Here is a 15,723-nt window from a genome sequence, read left to right as displayed (position 1 = left end):
TAGCCCTGTCTATGTACCCCCATGCACCCCAAACCCCAGCCCTGAGCCTCTACCTCCCACGCACACCAAACCCCAGCCCTGAGCCTGTACCCCCATCCCCGCACTCCAAACCCCAGCCCTGAGCCTGTACCCCCTCATGCACCCCAAACCCCAGCCCTGAGCCTGCACCCCCTCCTGCACCCCAGCCTCAACTATAGCCCCCTTTTCGATTCTGAATCCCTTGACCCCAGCCTGGAGCTCCTTCCCACACCCCAAACCCCTCAGCCCTAGCCACCCCAGAGCCCTTGTACCCCAACCCTCTGTCCCACACACCACACTCAGAACCCCACGGTCCCCCTTCTGCCACAGGGATTTTGTTACATGCACCAGGATGAAGATGACGTCCCACGTCAGGGCTGCACTGGTGCACATAACAAAATTCATTCCGCGCGGGGGGCGGGAAATATCCGAGGAGCACAGAAGCAGCCTGAACTCCATCGTGCCAGGTGCTCACAGGCTCAACAGCCACTCATCCAGGGCACGCCTGGTGTTCAAGGTGACTGGGGCAGGAGGCTGCGGTAGGGGAGGCAGCAACGGAGCCGCGCGCTGCCCACCTCGTTCTTCTCCAGGCTGTACTCCTCCATCATCTTATCCCCCTGCTCCTGGAACGTGATGATGATCAAGGCCACAAAAATGTTCACGAAGAAAAACGGGAAGACCACGAAATAGACAACGTAGAAGATGGACATCTCCATGCGATAGCCAGGGCTCGGGCCCTGGTTCTCGTACGTGGCATCCACCGAGTGCTTGAGGACTCTGCAGGGGGGAGGGACAGAAGGTGGAAAGGGAGGGAGTGGCAGAAAGGAGGCGGTAAGAAAGGGTGGGAGAAAACCAACAGCAGCAGCAAGAAGGAGTCAGTCCAAGCCCAGCAGAAAGGCCCATCTCCAGCCACGCTTGTGCACTGCTCAGCCCCTGGTGGTACGGGTAAGGAAAATGCAGCCTAGGAGGTCCAAGGACCAGACCTCCCCCACGTGCAACTCAGCACAACGTCAGTGCAGCTGTGAGCACACACCAGCTATTGCTCAGGAGTCGGCCCGACGGTGGCGTGACAGGTCCATGCAGAACCCAGGAGTCCTGACAGTCAGTCACGTGCCTGTCTTTCCTTCTCCCCCTCAGCTCTGAAAGGGGAGGGGCTGCTACTCCCCCTCTTTTACAGCTGGGGAAACTGAGGCACCAAACAGGGACGGGAGTGTCTTGGCTTTGTGCTGAGACGTGTCAAAGCGTGGGCCCGATTCTGATCTGCAGCCCGGCTGGGAATCTAAAGCAGCGATGGGTAGGCAAGGCCAGTGAGAGGCTCATACAATTGGCAGTGAGAGGCAGCCTGCAGCAGGGCTCCAGGGCGAAGTGTGCGAGAGGCACGTAGGAGGCGGGCAGACAGGGGGGCAAGGGCCCCATACAGGCCGCAGGTTGCCCACCACAGAGCTAAAGTAACTCTGGATACCCAGCAGTGTAAATGAGAGCAGAATACAGCCCCATATGGAGTCATTTGGCTACACCCAGGCGTTTATTTATGGCTAATAACAACACTAGACCCTGGCTCTCACACACGCTTTCGCTCAGTACGTCTGAAAGCACCTTACAGAGGAGGGTGGGATCATTCTCCCCATTTTACAGGTGGGGAAACTGAGGCACAGAGCTGCAAGGTGACATGCTCAGGGTCACCCAGCAGGCCAGTGGCAGAGCTGGGAACAAAACCCAGGTCTGTTGCTTTAGCCACAGTGCCACAGCTCCCGGCTGAGCGGACGGCACTCAGCTGTGCTCTCAGCCATGCTTCTCCCTGGGACTCCGAGAGGAGAGGGTTAACCCTGGCACCCCGGCCTGCGGTGGCAGCTCCTTACTGTGGCCAGCCTTCCCCCGTGGACACGGTGAAGAGAGTCAGGAGTGCCCAAAGCACATTGTCATAGTGGAAGTCGTATTTCTTCCACTCTCGTCTCTGAGCTTTCACTTCGTTGTCCTTCTCGTAGACCAGGTACTCGCCCCTGGGGATGAAAGAGATGCCGTCAGCGGTACAGCCGGCGCCCGGCACTGGGCCCCTCGGGGAGCAGATCCAGAGCGACTCTGGATTCGTGCTGGCCGGGGGAACTCGATTTGGCTCCTGTTCATGCTGGCTTCAGGCTTATGTAACACCAATGCAGCAACTCCTGCTCAGAGCCTCTGCTGTGGGCTTGGTTCTCCACCAGGCCTCAGCAGTGGGAGTGGCAGAGACCTGATCACAGCCGCCTGCTCCCCAGCTGCTGGCCCGGCAGAGTTAGCACAGGACTCACTGCCACCAGGTCTTCAAAAGTGGCAGGGCCCTCACCCCAGCACGCCCCTTCCCTCCTCTCTGCCAGCTGGAACTGGGCAGGGGCACCAGCTGCTTTCGGCTCCCGCTGTCTCTCTCCTCCCCCACCCCACTGCCTCTGGGGTCTGATTCTGATCTACTTTTCTCCAGCGTCACTCAGGCACCACGTTGCTGAGCCCTGGGAGCCATGTGACAGCGAGAGCAGACTCAGGCTGGCGGGCTCAGACACATCTGGGGCCTTTTGCCCTGGTGTAAATCAGAAATAGTCCCACCAACGTCAGTGGCAGAAGACCAACCCACACCCTCGACAGACTCCAATGCAGCTAAGGCCGGCTTACACCAGCTGGGAAGCTGACCCACCGCTGCAATGTCAATTTACATCAGATGGGGATCTGGCCCTTGACTCCAGCAGAGCCATGCGGATTTACAGCAGGTGTATGTGAAAGATGTAGGCCATTGTCATTCCCACCCTACTCCTTGACCCCCCTGCCCCCCGCACCTTTCCTGAAGCTCTGCTTGCTGGACCTAGGCTGGGCTTGCCAACCAGTTAGAGGCGCAGAGCCAAAATAGCCATGGACTGAGCTGAGTATTAGGTATTATTTTTATCTATCTATAGGATATCCATCGATGGATGGAGAGATCGATAAAAATAAATGTATAATACTCGGCTCAATGCCCTGCCGTCCCCTCCCCCAGGGCCCCCTCTAGTCCCCCCGACCTCTAAGCCAATCTCCTTCCCCTCTCCAAGAACCAGCCCCCTGCCCTCCCCCGCTCTAAGCCAATGCCTGGGGCTCACCAGAGTCTCATCTGCCACAGCCCCGTGGTTCTCCCTCCAGGCGCTGGGGCGCCCGCACAGAGCGGCCATGAGCAGTCTCAGTGTGTGGCTCCCAGCAGGAGCCGAATTTCACAGCTTACAGAACTGCCAGCGGCTCGAGAGCTGCAGGTTGGCTGCCGCGTCCTAGGCAAGAGCCACGGGGCAGGGACAGCTGCCCGGAGGAGCGTCTGAGCAGGGACACTCAGGGGAACAGTGAGTGGGAGCTGCTACATATCAGGGAGAATCAAGGCCCCTGAGCCACTGCAAACTCAATGCGAAGTGAGCAGCAGGGGAGGTCAGGAAATGCATCCGGCCACCTCTGCACTGGCTACCAGTAGCTTGTAGCAAGACCACCTGCCGGCCGGCCGAGCACAGCAGCTTTGCCCCACGCTCAAAGGCCAAATGGCCACGGGGAAAAGTGAGGCCCTCTCTGAGGAGGTGCTGGGGCAGTGGGAGCAGCCCAGTGCCGGGCAGGCCCATGGCCGGGGCAGAGGGACGCGGAAGGTGGCTCCGTACCGACAGTCTTTCTCAAACTCCTTGGACTCGTCTGTGCAGTAGAAGAACTTGCCCTTGAAGAGCTGGACGGCCACCACAGCGAAGATGAACATGAAGAGCATGTAGACGATGAGGATGTTGAGGACGTTTTTGAGAGAGTTCACCACGCAGTCAAAGACAGCCTGGAATAGACAGGGAGCCCTGTGATGGGAGGCAGAGTCCAGACTGACTTTGCCCACCCCTGGGCCTGGCCCTGCCAGCTCCACATGGCCGTAAAACAGCCCTTTCCCCAGAGCGGTCCACCTGGCCCTCTAGGAAACGGCTGCCAAGTTCAGGGGGTTAAATATTGAGAAATCAGCAGTGCCAGAGCTGGGGCAGGTCCCCTGCTCCAAGCCACGAGACTGGCCGGAGTCAAGAACACAATCCGGAAGCCCTGATGCTGCACTAGCCCTTCTTTCCCATAGCTAGGAACGCATGCACTGTCCTGTCTCCCAGCCCGCTTCCTGCCCCGCCCAGCTGCTCCTGAAAATCCCCTGCCACCTGGCTCACACAGCCACACTCTCCTAGCGGCCCCTCAGCCCCGTTGCACGTACCTTGAGCTTTGGCAATCGCTTGATGGTTTTCAGGGGCCTGAGGACGCGGAGGACCCGCAATGACTTGATGGTATTAATGTCCTTCCCTTTGCTGCTGCCTCTGTAGAGACACGTTGGGTGGGGTGGGGAGAACAGGAAGAGAGAGGCAATGAGGCTCAGGCCCCTGGTGCCATTCTGCCACAAGGTTCTTTGCTGAGGTCCATCCCCTTGGGCACAGGCCACGCATTGCTTGGTGGGAACTCTGGGTTACAGGGTCACTCCCGAGTGACTCATCTACCAGCCCAGGCGGGGCCATCCCTAGCCCATCCCTTTCCTGCTGTATTCACACACCACTGACCTGCCCCTTTTCTCACTGTCGCGGATAAGGTGATGCTCACGAATCTGTTTATTTTCGGCACTCAGTCTCTCCACTGATGTAGCTGCAGTACCTACCTACCCGCCCATCCATAGACCCATATATCTCCTCTGGCTACCTTCCTAGGGTGTCTTTCCACCCACAGATCCATCCAATCCCACCTGCCTATCCATCCATGGTGTCCATTCATCCCCTCTGCCTACCTATCAATGATACCTTTCCTTCCACCCAGGGACAAGACCTGTGGTTCTCTCTGGCTGCCTAGCTCCCAGTCTGTGTTGGCTGGGGTCACCCTACATGCTGCACCACAGTATGTGGTCTTGACCCCATAAATCCCACATTTGTGGGGAGTGTGGGGCCATTTGGCTTGCCCAGTTGACGGGTGGCATTGAGGACTGGGGAAGACACAACTGATACAGGGCACTTCCACTCCCGTGTCCCATCAGAAAGAAAATCTTGACTCTTACTAGAAAAACTCAGGCAGTTCATCCTCAGTGGGACACGGTCTCTCAATGCTGCAATGCTGCCGTCTGAACTGTAACTTGGTTCTTTGTCCTACAAGTAATTTCCCCAGAGCCAGCAGCACTCACCCAACCTTGATTTGCAGCCACTTCCACAAAGAGAAAAGGCAAGGAGGAAGGAACTCCTCCACTGGGGAGGGGCCCTGCACCAGGTGTTTGCTCTGCTATATGCAAGGACCTCCACAGTCTTTACTAAGGTCGGGATCGTTATCCCGATTCTACGGATGGGGAAACTGAGGCACCAGCGGGGAAGTGACCGAACTGAGACTACTTCAGGATTTAGTGGCACAGGTGCCAACAGAACTCGGCAGCCCTGGCTTCCGATCCCCTGCTCTACCTAGCAGAACACACACCCGCTTGGAAGCGGACACAGAACTCACGAGCCCTGGCCCCCAGGTCCCTGCACAAACCATTCGCGTATACAGTTCTCACTTCTTACATGCTGCTGTGGTAAACAGCAAGTGCCAGCAGAACCATGGGATGGGCCATGCTCAGGGGGATGCGTAATACAGTCCGATCCATTTACCACTAGTGAAATGGGCCTAGGCAGGGTCCCTGGATCCTGATCATGTACAAGGGACAAGCCACGCAGCTTTCCCACACACAGCCTATCAGCTGTGATCCCTGTCGTGGGGAGCGGCTGGTGAACCTTTCCTGGCCCATTCAGCCCTAGCTCTGTCGGTGAGGCTGCCTACGCAAAAGGACGGTGACCACGAATGGCAGGTGGTGGAGGGGACGGTAGGAGCCATAGACTTCTCTCCCACCAGGAACAAGGGCTGAGACTCATTCCTCATGCAGGCCTCATCACCCCCCTTTTCTAGGTAAGGAAACCAAGGCATGGAGCAGCTACGCGACCTAGCTAGGGTTTCTTCGGTAGTTAACAGCACAGGTGCAAAGGGAACCCAGGAGTCCTGTGGTGGGCAGACAGGCCCACCGTCTGGTGCCAGAGGAAGTCCCTGCCGATTACTAGCTGCATACTAAGAGCCCCTGTGTTGGAACAGCTCGGTCCCTAGCAGAAGCAGGACAGGTGCTCCTCCCAGCCCCAGAGCTCAGCACACACTCCCTGGCACACCCAGTTCCTCCCTCCCCAGCCCAGCCTGGGCCATATAGGCAGATCCAGCCCTTAACGCACTGGGCCCAGTCTCTCTCAGTGGCAGAGGGCCTGGCTCCCAGGCTGGCCAGGCGCTATGCAATGAATGATATAGGGGACCGCAGGGAGCTGAGTCACCTCCTGCCCCGGCAGCCCCTGCAGGGAGGGGTGGAGTGGAACTGCTCCATGCAGGGCTGACAGGGCTGGTGGCTGTTCCCAGAAGGTCTCTCACTGCTGCGGGTCAGCGTGCGCTGCCTTGCGGCTCATAACCACACTGCATCCAGCCCTGCCCCCTGCGAGGGACTTTACAAACCCCCTTCCTCCCTCCCACCGCCCACCAGGGGTGGGTGTCCGTCATCACCACCCCTATGTCTGAGGAGGGGAGAATGACACACATGGAAACTGACTTGACCTGGGTCATGCAGCACATCCAGAAGGCTTGGCTCCCAGTGCCCCCTGTTCTCATCACCAGACCCCACTCCCCTCCTAGAGCTGGGAACAGAACCCAGGAGTTCGGCCTCCCAGCGTTCCCAGGCCGCCAGGGGACACTCAGCAAGTCTCGCTCCTGGGAACGTAACCCGAGAGCCCTGAGGCCCTGTCCCCTGCCTGTAACACTGGCCCCAGCCTGGTAGTTATCTCTCAGTGTGAGTGTGGATTTCAGACTGATGCTGCGGAAAGGCACCAAAGTGTTCTGAACGCGGAAACCCTCTCCCTAGGGGAGACGCACTGTCCCATTTTGGGAGGCCGGCCGGCCCAGCACAGGGCTGAGACAGAGGAGTGGAGGTGCTTATGCCTGGGGAAGGGAGAGAGATCTGGGTGGGTGTCCAGTGACAAGGACTGACCTGAACGGGTGATGGACAGATCCTCCCATTGAAAGCAACGCATGAGCATGAGCACAGGGAAATAAAGAGAACATAGACAGAATGGATAGAGCAAGTGAGAAACGTTACCGTGAGCTGCTCCTGTGTCAGGTGGCAGTGAAAGGGGAAAGACAAGAAGTGAGAGACAATCCGAGAGCACAGACGAGACACATCCCAGCCAAAGCCGCCAGGTCGGCTGGCCCCACACCAGCGCTGCTCTGGCACCCCCAGCTCAGGGCTTCCCACGCTCCTGCCGTGGCAGCTCCCAGCCAGGAGATGGACCCAGCTGGGCAGAGCAAGGTAAGGATACTGGTGTCAGCAGAACCTGAAAGTCAAGCCAAGGCTGGAGAGAGACTCTGGTACCAAACATGGCGCTGTCCAACAGCTGGGGGATTTCCTGCAGGTGACTGAGCCTTTAAACTGTGAGCGGAGGAACAAATCCTCAGGGTTTACTCCTCTGTTCCCTGGAGGTCACACCTTCCTTACTCAGGGCCTTCCCTCACTGAGATCAAACTACTAGGGAAGTCGAGGACAAGTGAGCAAACTGAATGAAGGCCGCCAGGCTTACTCATGCTCTGCTCCAGGTTTACTCACTCCTTACTCAGGCCAAGCTCCCGGTGAAGTGATATGAAATGAATTGAGGGTGATCTAAATCAGTGGAGCTGCATTGACTTCAGTGCTGCTGTGTTGATTGATCCCAGCTTTCAGCCTGCGGGGGGCACAGCCTCTGCTCTCGGTCATGTTGGTGTAACTACGCTGGCTGGAGTGAAGGGACCCTGGGTTTCTGGCCATGTGGAAGGAGGATCAGGCCAGCCCCAGCGCAGCCATCAGGGCTCTTTTCCTCAGGCCTCCTGTCACCAGCCCAGCTCAGAAGACTTGTGCTCACAGCAGCTTGTGGCAGAGATGCCAGTCATGGCATCATCCCTCCACAGGCAGGCGTACGCCCCCGCGAGGGAGTAATGCAACGCAGCAGAACACCGCTACCGATCCCTCTCATGTCACCGACGCTGACGCCTACACGGGTGGTAGCGTAGTGATGAAATCGTACAACACAGACACCAAACAGGGTGACACAAACCGGGCGGGCAGAGGGGCTGGGAGAGGGAAGCTGAGACCGCTCTTTGGGAGGAGAGGCAGGTGGATTCAGTCCGTGCAGGAGAAGCCTCTCTGGCAGGGGGAGCAAACGGACCAGGAAAGATCCCCACCCACGGCAGGGCTTGGTTAACCCTTTAAAACCCATTCTTCCCTTCAGCCGCAGCTGCCCCTCGGCGGGTTAAATGAGGAATGGGTCACGACTCCCCCAAAGACACGCTGCTCTCCCAAACTGCACAGCCCTGCCGCGCCCCTGCTACGGCGTCCGCCTGTGATGTCACCACACCCTCGGAGAGGCAGGTGGTGGGGAGAGCTCTCTGGTCTCCAGGCTTTGGAGGGTGCACACTGACTGGGGCACACCTTCCTCTGCCCTCTCTCCTTCTCTGCTGGGGGGCTGAGCCTGCCCCACAGCCCTCTCCCTCCAGCCAAGCTAGGCCAAGGGTCCAAGGCACAAAGCTATGGATGACCCTGACGCTCACTTGCCCAGGTGTCACTCCAGCTCAGCGGTGCGACTCTAGGGAGGGGAACCAGGTGCTCCCCTCTCTGCCCCCACAACCTCAGCTGCTAGTCCTGGGCAGGCACACGGCATTCATGGCCTGAGCTTCCCACACACCCGCCCTGTGCCCCCTAGGTTTCCCAGGGGCTAGAGGAGACCCTGAAGCCTGGGGACGTACAGAGATCCCTGGGTTGAAAGCTGGCAGTGCCCAGTGGTACCAGCTGGGAAGGTGTCTCTGAGTCACTGATGATGAATGGGCCTGGAGACAGCCGTCTCCTGATCTGCCTGGCCGCACCGGCTACACGCCCTCCACTTCCTGCCAGGCTAACATGCTCCCAGGCCTGCCCCAAAGGGCCAAGCTCTCCTGTGAGCTCAGCTTTGGGGCCGCTTTTAGCCTCTTTGCCAATGAGGAGCCCAGTTAAGGCTGCTGGCGATGCTGGGCCATGTCTCTGGTCCCACTGAGGGCCCTCAGACTCCTCAGAAACACAGGCCACCAGACGGCTGTGCCCAAACCAGCCTCCGTGTGAGAAGGTGGTTTCAAATGCCCTAGCCCGGCTGGTCCGCAGGCCTAGCACTGGGAGACAAGACTTGTCCAGTGACCACAGGAGTTTGCCCAGCTCCACAAAGAGGGTCGGGAAGGACAGGGGAAGCCCCCGAGCCTGCCAGCCCAGCCCATGCAGGGGGAAGGTCGCTCGGTGGGGCAGCACCATGCAGGTGGGGGGAAGTGGGGAGCAGGGAATGCACATTCTGGGGGTGCAGCCAGCTGGCTCATCCAGCCCCTCTGGGAGCTGGTTCCTTCAGTGACGCCCACTCTTCCTGCACCCTTGCCAGGCTCCCAGCAGCCCAGCTGACTCAACAGGCTGTTCCCTGCAGCAGGGGGCTGTGGGGCAGCAGGGCAGCTTGCCACTTGGAGGTGCCATGGGGGGCTCGAGAGGACCAGGTGCCCATTTCCACACCTTCCCCCACCCCCTGTAATAACCACATGTGACCCCAACCATTTGCTCCCTCTTGTGCCTGGCTTCATCAAGGGCTGGAAACTGCTTGTGGGTCGAGCAAACCAGGCCTGGGAACTCGGTTGCTGACCCACTGAAGGAGCCTGGATGGCCTGGCTTTACGGCCTGCTGGGCATGGCTGCGCCCAGCACCCCACAAAGTACAGGGCCCAGCCTTCCCCAGCCCGGCAGGGCCCAGCCTTCTCCAGCCGGACAGGCAGAGAGCTGGGAAAGAGAACCGGAGGGTCACACTCCACTCCCAGAGCCAACAATGGAACCCAGGGGCCCTGGCTCCTCAACTGCCGCCCCCCTGCTCCAGCCCCTGGACCACACATCCCCCCCAGAGCTGGGAAAGAGCTAGGAGCCACCCTGAGCTAACTGCTGGGCTCCAGGCCTGCACTGGAGGCTCTAGATTTACGGAGCCGCTCCTGCTGGGCTCTGACGCACAGTGAAACCTTTTCTCCGAATAGGGGTAACGCCCCAGGGTACAATGCTGCTGGGCTTGACCTGGGGCTCCCGTTTGGGGCGTTCCTGTTTGGGGTCCCCGCTCCTCAGGCCCTGCGGATGAGGCCTTGGCTGTGGGGCCTGCTCAGCTAGAAGGATGGCCTGGCACTTGGGAGTAGCTCCACATGCTAGGGGCCTCCCAAGCGGGCAGGGAGGGTGTGCTGCCATCCCAGGCATGCTCTGTGGTTATCCGGGAGGTGGCAGAGAAGGGGGGGTGCCCTGTCATGCAACGAGCAAAGTGGGGTCCCCCCACTGGGAGCTGTGTCTGGGGAGGAGCACAGGGGAGAGGGCTCCTGTGGGACACTCACGTGAAGGCGAAGGCCACCAGAGCGCCACTGACCACGATGAAATCCAGGATGTTCCACAGGTCCCGGAAATAGGCCCCTTGGTGGAGAACCAGCCCCAGGTCAACCATCTGCGGCAGAAGCAAAGCGCAAGCAGAGGGTCAGCTGGGATGGGGGGAAAAGGCTGTTCCCCTTCCCAATCACGCCTGCCTCTGCTCAGTCCCGGTCCCCAGGCCCACGGTGGAGCAGGGCCAGCCCGTCAGCTTCCTTCTTCCAGAGAGGGCAACTGAGGCACAGTGTCAGCCTGTGACTCAGGAGGGCTCAGACCAGGTCTCCTGAGTCGAGCAGGAGCCAGACCTGTTCTACTCCCCAGAGGGAGGGAGAGGAGGCACACAGCAGCCACCCACACGTGGGCTTTAAGGGGCAATGTCCTCCACCCCAGCGTAATGCCAACTAACCCAGAGGCGAGCACGTCACTGCAGAGCACCCCACTGGCACAGAGGGGAACTTGGTCCCCAGCTCCCCGCTCCTCAGAGCTCTGTGGGTAAATCTGCCTTTTCCGTGGTGCAGCCCAGGCCCCGACTCACCTTAATGACCATCTCGAAGGTGAAGACGCCCGTGAAGACGTAGTCAAAATAGCGCAGAACCTTCGGGAGGCGAGAGGGAGGGGCTCAGCATGGACCAGAGAGAAGCACACACCCGCTGGCTCCCCTTGCTTGCACCGCGGGACAGGAGACGCTGCCACAACCACCACGCTGCAGCTGGGGCCTGGCCTAGCCAGTGGGGGATCCCTGGCTGAGCCGGGCCCAAGGGGGCCAGGCAGCGTCTATGCAGATGCTGGGGAGGCGGTCAGACCCACCAGGCTCACGGCGCAGAAGTCCGTGTCCCAGATTCCCAACCCCTGTGCCCCCAGTCCCTGGCCTCCCGGTGCAGAGCGGGACCTGGGGGCTCAGGTGCTGCACCCCCCGCGGGTCTCTGGTGGCCACTCTCCATTTCTCCCATCCCTCTTCCGCAGGGTGGGCGTTCACCTCTCACGCCATTAGGGTCCCTGCTCAAACTCGTGGGGTGGATGTGACCTGCGGCCATTCCCAGCACAGGTCTGGGGACAGTCCCAGTGCCCTACTCAGACTCCCTGTTCATCGCCCTCCAACGCCCCTGCAGTGAAGGTCGGAGAAGGGGGTCCTCTCTCCCTCCCACCCATCACTGTGTGCTGCCTGGGGGCGCGGCTGTTGGTGGAGAAGTGGGGACGGTGACGGTTTCAGCCCCCTGGTTAGGCTGCATGTGTTTCTTGCTGTCCCGCAGGAACCCGTGTGTGTGCCTCAGTTTCCCTAGGCACAGCAACATGAGCACCTAGTGGAGAGGAGAGTTTCCGTGTGATGATTTCTCACACTTATTCAATGGCCCTCCCGGCTCTTTGTAACCATGGCAACCAGGTGACTCCTTTCTTCCCCAGGAAAGAGGACAGAGGCGGAAGGAGGGGCCTGGCGGGTTGCAACTGGAAATGGGCTGGTGAGTGGGGCAGTCTGGGCTGGCTGGAGAGGGAGGAGGGAGGCCAGGGCCTGGCTCGGGGACCCCCCGGGCCCCTTTTCCCAAGTCGGATGGTACTGACGGCTTCTCGTGTCTGTGCCGACCAGTCTGTTCTGCGCTGGGCCCATCGCCTCATAACCCGTCTGCTCCCCAGGCTGAGTGAGAGTCACGTCAGCCTGTGATGAGGTGCAGGGCCTGGTGCCCCCCCACTCCGTGACACTGTTCAGCAGCAGCTGCGTCATCCCACCCACCCCCGACAGGGCTGAACTTCCATGGCGCACGAGTGACCCCTGGGCAGTGCGACCGCCTGGCTGGTGAACAGCTGCTGTGCCCCACCTCAGAGGGGGCGACGTACTAGCGCTAGGCAGAGCCACTGCTTGGGGTCAGCTGATAGAGGGCGATGGGAGCCCTCCTTTGGAGACCTGCCTGCTTGTCACCAGGGCCCCGGAGGCTGCATGCAGGGACGGAGAGGGCGGAGAATGTGCAGGACTTGGCTGAGCCCGCTGGGGATGCTGCTCTGATTCTTTCACTCTGCTCTCCCCGGCGGGCACGCGGGGAGCTGGCCAGCGCCGCTGGAGAGGAAACTGCAGTGTCAGCTGCCGGGAGAGCAGGTGGTGATTTATGGGGCTCTCGCTCCGGTGCCCTCCCGCCTAACACAGCTGCAGTGCTGCACAAAAGCCAGAGGAAGGGCAGAGGCCTGGGGCTTCGTTTGGGGAAGGGGCTGGTGCTGAGGGTGGCCGCGGAGCAGCCTGCTGCCTGGTCGCTCTGGGCGCTGGCGCTAGCTTGCAGCGTCAGGTTCACCCTGTGGGATGTGACAAGCTTGGCCCCCGGAGAGGCTGCCTTTGTGGCAGCCGAGCAAACTCCTCTCCCGTGCCACCCCTCAGCATGCCTCGGCCCCGCTGCGGACACCCCTCTTGGGGCATTAAGAACACAACAGTGGCCAGGCTGGGCCAGACCCCAGGTCTCCCGACAGTGGCCAACGCCAGGTGCCCCAGCGGGAATCAAGTGATCCCTCCCCACTCGCCCAGTCCCGGCAAACAGGGGCTGGGGACACCCTCCCTGCCCAGCCTGGCTCCAGCCCGTCCCCGAGGAAGTGCTCTAGGGCTCTCCTGAGCTTGGTTAGTCTCTGTGGCCTGTTCAGCCCTCGGCCTCTCTCCTGAGCCTGCCGACAAGGAACCTGGGATTTGCCGACTGTGCCATAAGCACCTAGAAGATGGTCTGAAGAGCCTGGACCCACTGACCGGCTGACGTCTGGTCACGACCAGCCCGGAGGGCTCAGACTGGACACCCTCCGCCCTGGCTCGGCAGCCGGACTTACGTTGTTGCGGGGGGCGTTGGGCTGCACGGGGTCCTCGGCAGCCAGTGCGATGCTGCTCATGGCGATCACCATTAGGATGCACATCTCGAAGTAGCGCAGGTTCACGATGTAATGGCAGAGCCTGCGGAACCTGGGCCATGCAAGGACAGCACGAGGCGCTCAGGGCTGGGGCTCGGCTCCAGGGTCAGCAGCCCCCCAGTGGGACCCTCTGGGCCAGCAGCCTGCCCCTTGCCGCATCACATCAGGACCACAGTCCACACAGCCAAGAGCCAGCCCCCAGTCATGGCCAACACCTGATGCTTCAGAATAGGGAGAAACCCCCACAATGCACCTGGCTAGCAAGTCCCTGCGAGGGGGTTCCCCTGGCCCCACAGGCCAGATGCTCTGTTGTCAGAGCGAAGCAGGGAACCCATGCACAGGAGGGCAGGATGCCCACTGGCCTCCTTCCCTCACCACGGGGTGACTGGCACTAACAGCCCGGGGGACCCCGGCAGTGCCCACCCTCGGCCCCCGGGCACTGGAGGACTCAGCTCCCGCCCCGATGCGAGCGGTACTCACGGGTTGGTGGTGGAGAGGATGAACATGGAGCTGTAGGGAACCATGGGCTTGGGTCCGTTCTCCTCCTGGTCGCCGTCCTCCTCCTCCTTCTTCTCCTCCTCCTTCTTCGGCAGCGGGTCGGGGTTGGCGTTTTTATTCACTGCAGGGGGAAGGAGGAGGAGGTGATGTGGTCAGCTCTGCCCTGGGACCCCGGGACTGGGCACGGACGCTGCTGTTCTGCAGCCGGCAGGCAGCTCCTGTCACTCCTGGTGGCCTGGGCAGGGACACCTAGGCCCAGCAGAGATGCCTGGACACTAGTGCCACTGATGGGGAGCCTGGCTGCTGGGTGTCCCCTTGGCCACTCTCCATGGCTCCTGAACATGGGCTTCAGCCTGCCTCCCCCATGTGCTGCAGCCAGAGAGCTCCTGAGCCCTCCTCAGGTGAGTCACACACACCCAGTGCCTCCGGGACACACAGGCACACACAGACGCACACACGGCACCTGGGGAATGGACACGCACAAAGTGCCACAGGGACAGACAGACACAGACACACACACCCCACAGAGCGTCGTGGGGACAGACGCACAGACAGTGCCACTGGGACAGACAGACAGACCCAGCAACTCAGTGATGCGCGCGGGTACACACACACACGCACACACACACACACACAGTGCATCAGGGATAGACATACACAAGTGCCCCTGGGGGTGTACACACACACACACACCACACACACACACACACACACACACACACAGAGCCTTGGGGAAGGGCCAGGGAAACACAAACACAGCCTCAGGGACACACATGCACAAACACAGCAAGTGCTTCGGGGACAGATGGACACGTAGCATGTGGGGGAGGGACGGATGGACAAACACACACACACAGGCCTTGGGAACGGACACACACACCACACTGCATCTTCGGAACAGACAGACACACAGGGCCAAATGGGGGGATGGACGGACGGCCATGCACATACACAGGGTGTCCCCAGGCGACCCCGAGCAGCAGGACGTGGTCACAATTCCCGTCAGAGCTTGAGGCGAGATGGGCCCTTAAGGTCACCCAGCTCCACCAGTGCAGCAGGTACAGGCCAGCAATGGTCACTGCAGACCAGCCTGCAGAGAGTCACTGCAGCCTGGGTGACGGACAGTCCTCACAGCCCGGCCCCCCGAGCGGCACCACAGACTGCCCCAGGACGTCAGGCCCCAAGAGCCTGTCCCATGGTGGGCGCAGGCAGCGAACAGGAGAGACGAGGCATTTGCATGCTGGAGCCTCAGCAAGGGCCGGGAGCTGCACAGAGGGACTCAGCCGGTGGCCCCTGCCCCATGCAGCAGAGGTGGGCGACTCCCCGTCACAGTCCCTAAAAGCCCCTGCCAATCAGAAGCAGGGAAAATCCTTTCTCCAGCATTGACCCGGCCAGGCTGAGCACGTGAGCCAGACCCACAGGCCAGCATTAGACAGAATTCTCTGGCCCCACTCAGGGCTCTGACCCACCCGACTGGCCCCGGGCTCTGTCCATGGCTGAGCTTTGCAGCTGCATTGTTTCCTGGGGGTCTCACCTGGTGCACAAGCCCCTATCCCCCTTGCCCAAATGGGTCCAGCCTCAAATCTCAGGAGAGACCCCCCCACTGACCTCACTCCCACACTTCGCACCTGGGGGTATCCGGGGCAGACTTAGCCAATCTCTGCTGGGGTCTGGAGACCTGTCTGAGGGACGTGAGCCTCAACCTTTGTCTCCCCTTGGCCCACAGCTCTGGTGAGGCCCAAGGCCATCTGCAGCTGGTGCGGGAGCAAGCCGAGGAGCCCCAAGCGAGGGCAGCCTGCCAGGGAGGCCGAGGGAATCTCAGCGAGCTGCACAGCCCAGGCTGTTCTTGCAAGGGCCTCTGAGCGGTGGTTGCCGGGGAAGGGGGCG

At 60.7% G+C, this 15,723-nt stretch overlaps 1 protein-coding gene across 1 annotated transcript in view; it reads right to left on the bottom strand.

The window, feature by feature from the left end:
- Positions 1–15,723, bottom strand: part of CACNA1A (calcium voltage-gated channel subunit alpha1 A) — a 163,363-nt gene that overhangs the window by 55,007 nt on the left and 92,633 nt on the right. Inside the window, exons 21-28 of the mRNA XM_074979743.1 lie at positions 13,819–13,957; positions 13,261–13,390; positions 11,003–11,062; positions 10,440–10,546; positions 4,223–4,322; positions 3,651–3,811; positions 1,878–2,018; positions 594–795 (exon numbers count right to left, since the gene is read on the bottom strand). Coding sequence (XP_074835844.1) covers positions 594–795; positions 1,878–2,018; positions 3,651–3,811; positions 4,223–4,322; positions 10,440–10,546; positions 11,003–11,062; positions 13,261–13,390; positions 13,819–13,957 — 1,040 coding nt within the window. The remainder of the gene's footprint in view (positions 1–593; positions 796–1,877; positions 2,019–3,650; positions 3,812–4,222; positions 4,323–10,439; positions 10,547–11,002; positions 11,063–13,260; positions 13,391–13,818; positions 13,958–15,723) is intronic.

This window comes from Carettochelys insculpta, chromosome 29 (assembly GCF_033958435.1).
Source record: "Carettochelys insculpta isolate YL-2023 chromosome 29, ASM3395843v1, whole genome shotgun sequence".
Taxonomy (NCBI): domain Eukaryota; kingdom Metazoa; phylum Chordata; order Testudines; family Carettochelyidae; genus Carettochelys; species Carettochelys insculpta.
The sequence above is the reverse complement of the archived record's forward strand: the minus strand, read 5'-3'. Positions and strand labels throughout refer to the sequence as shown.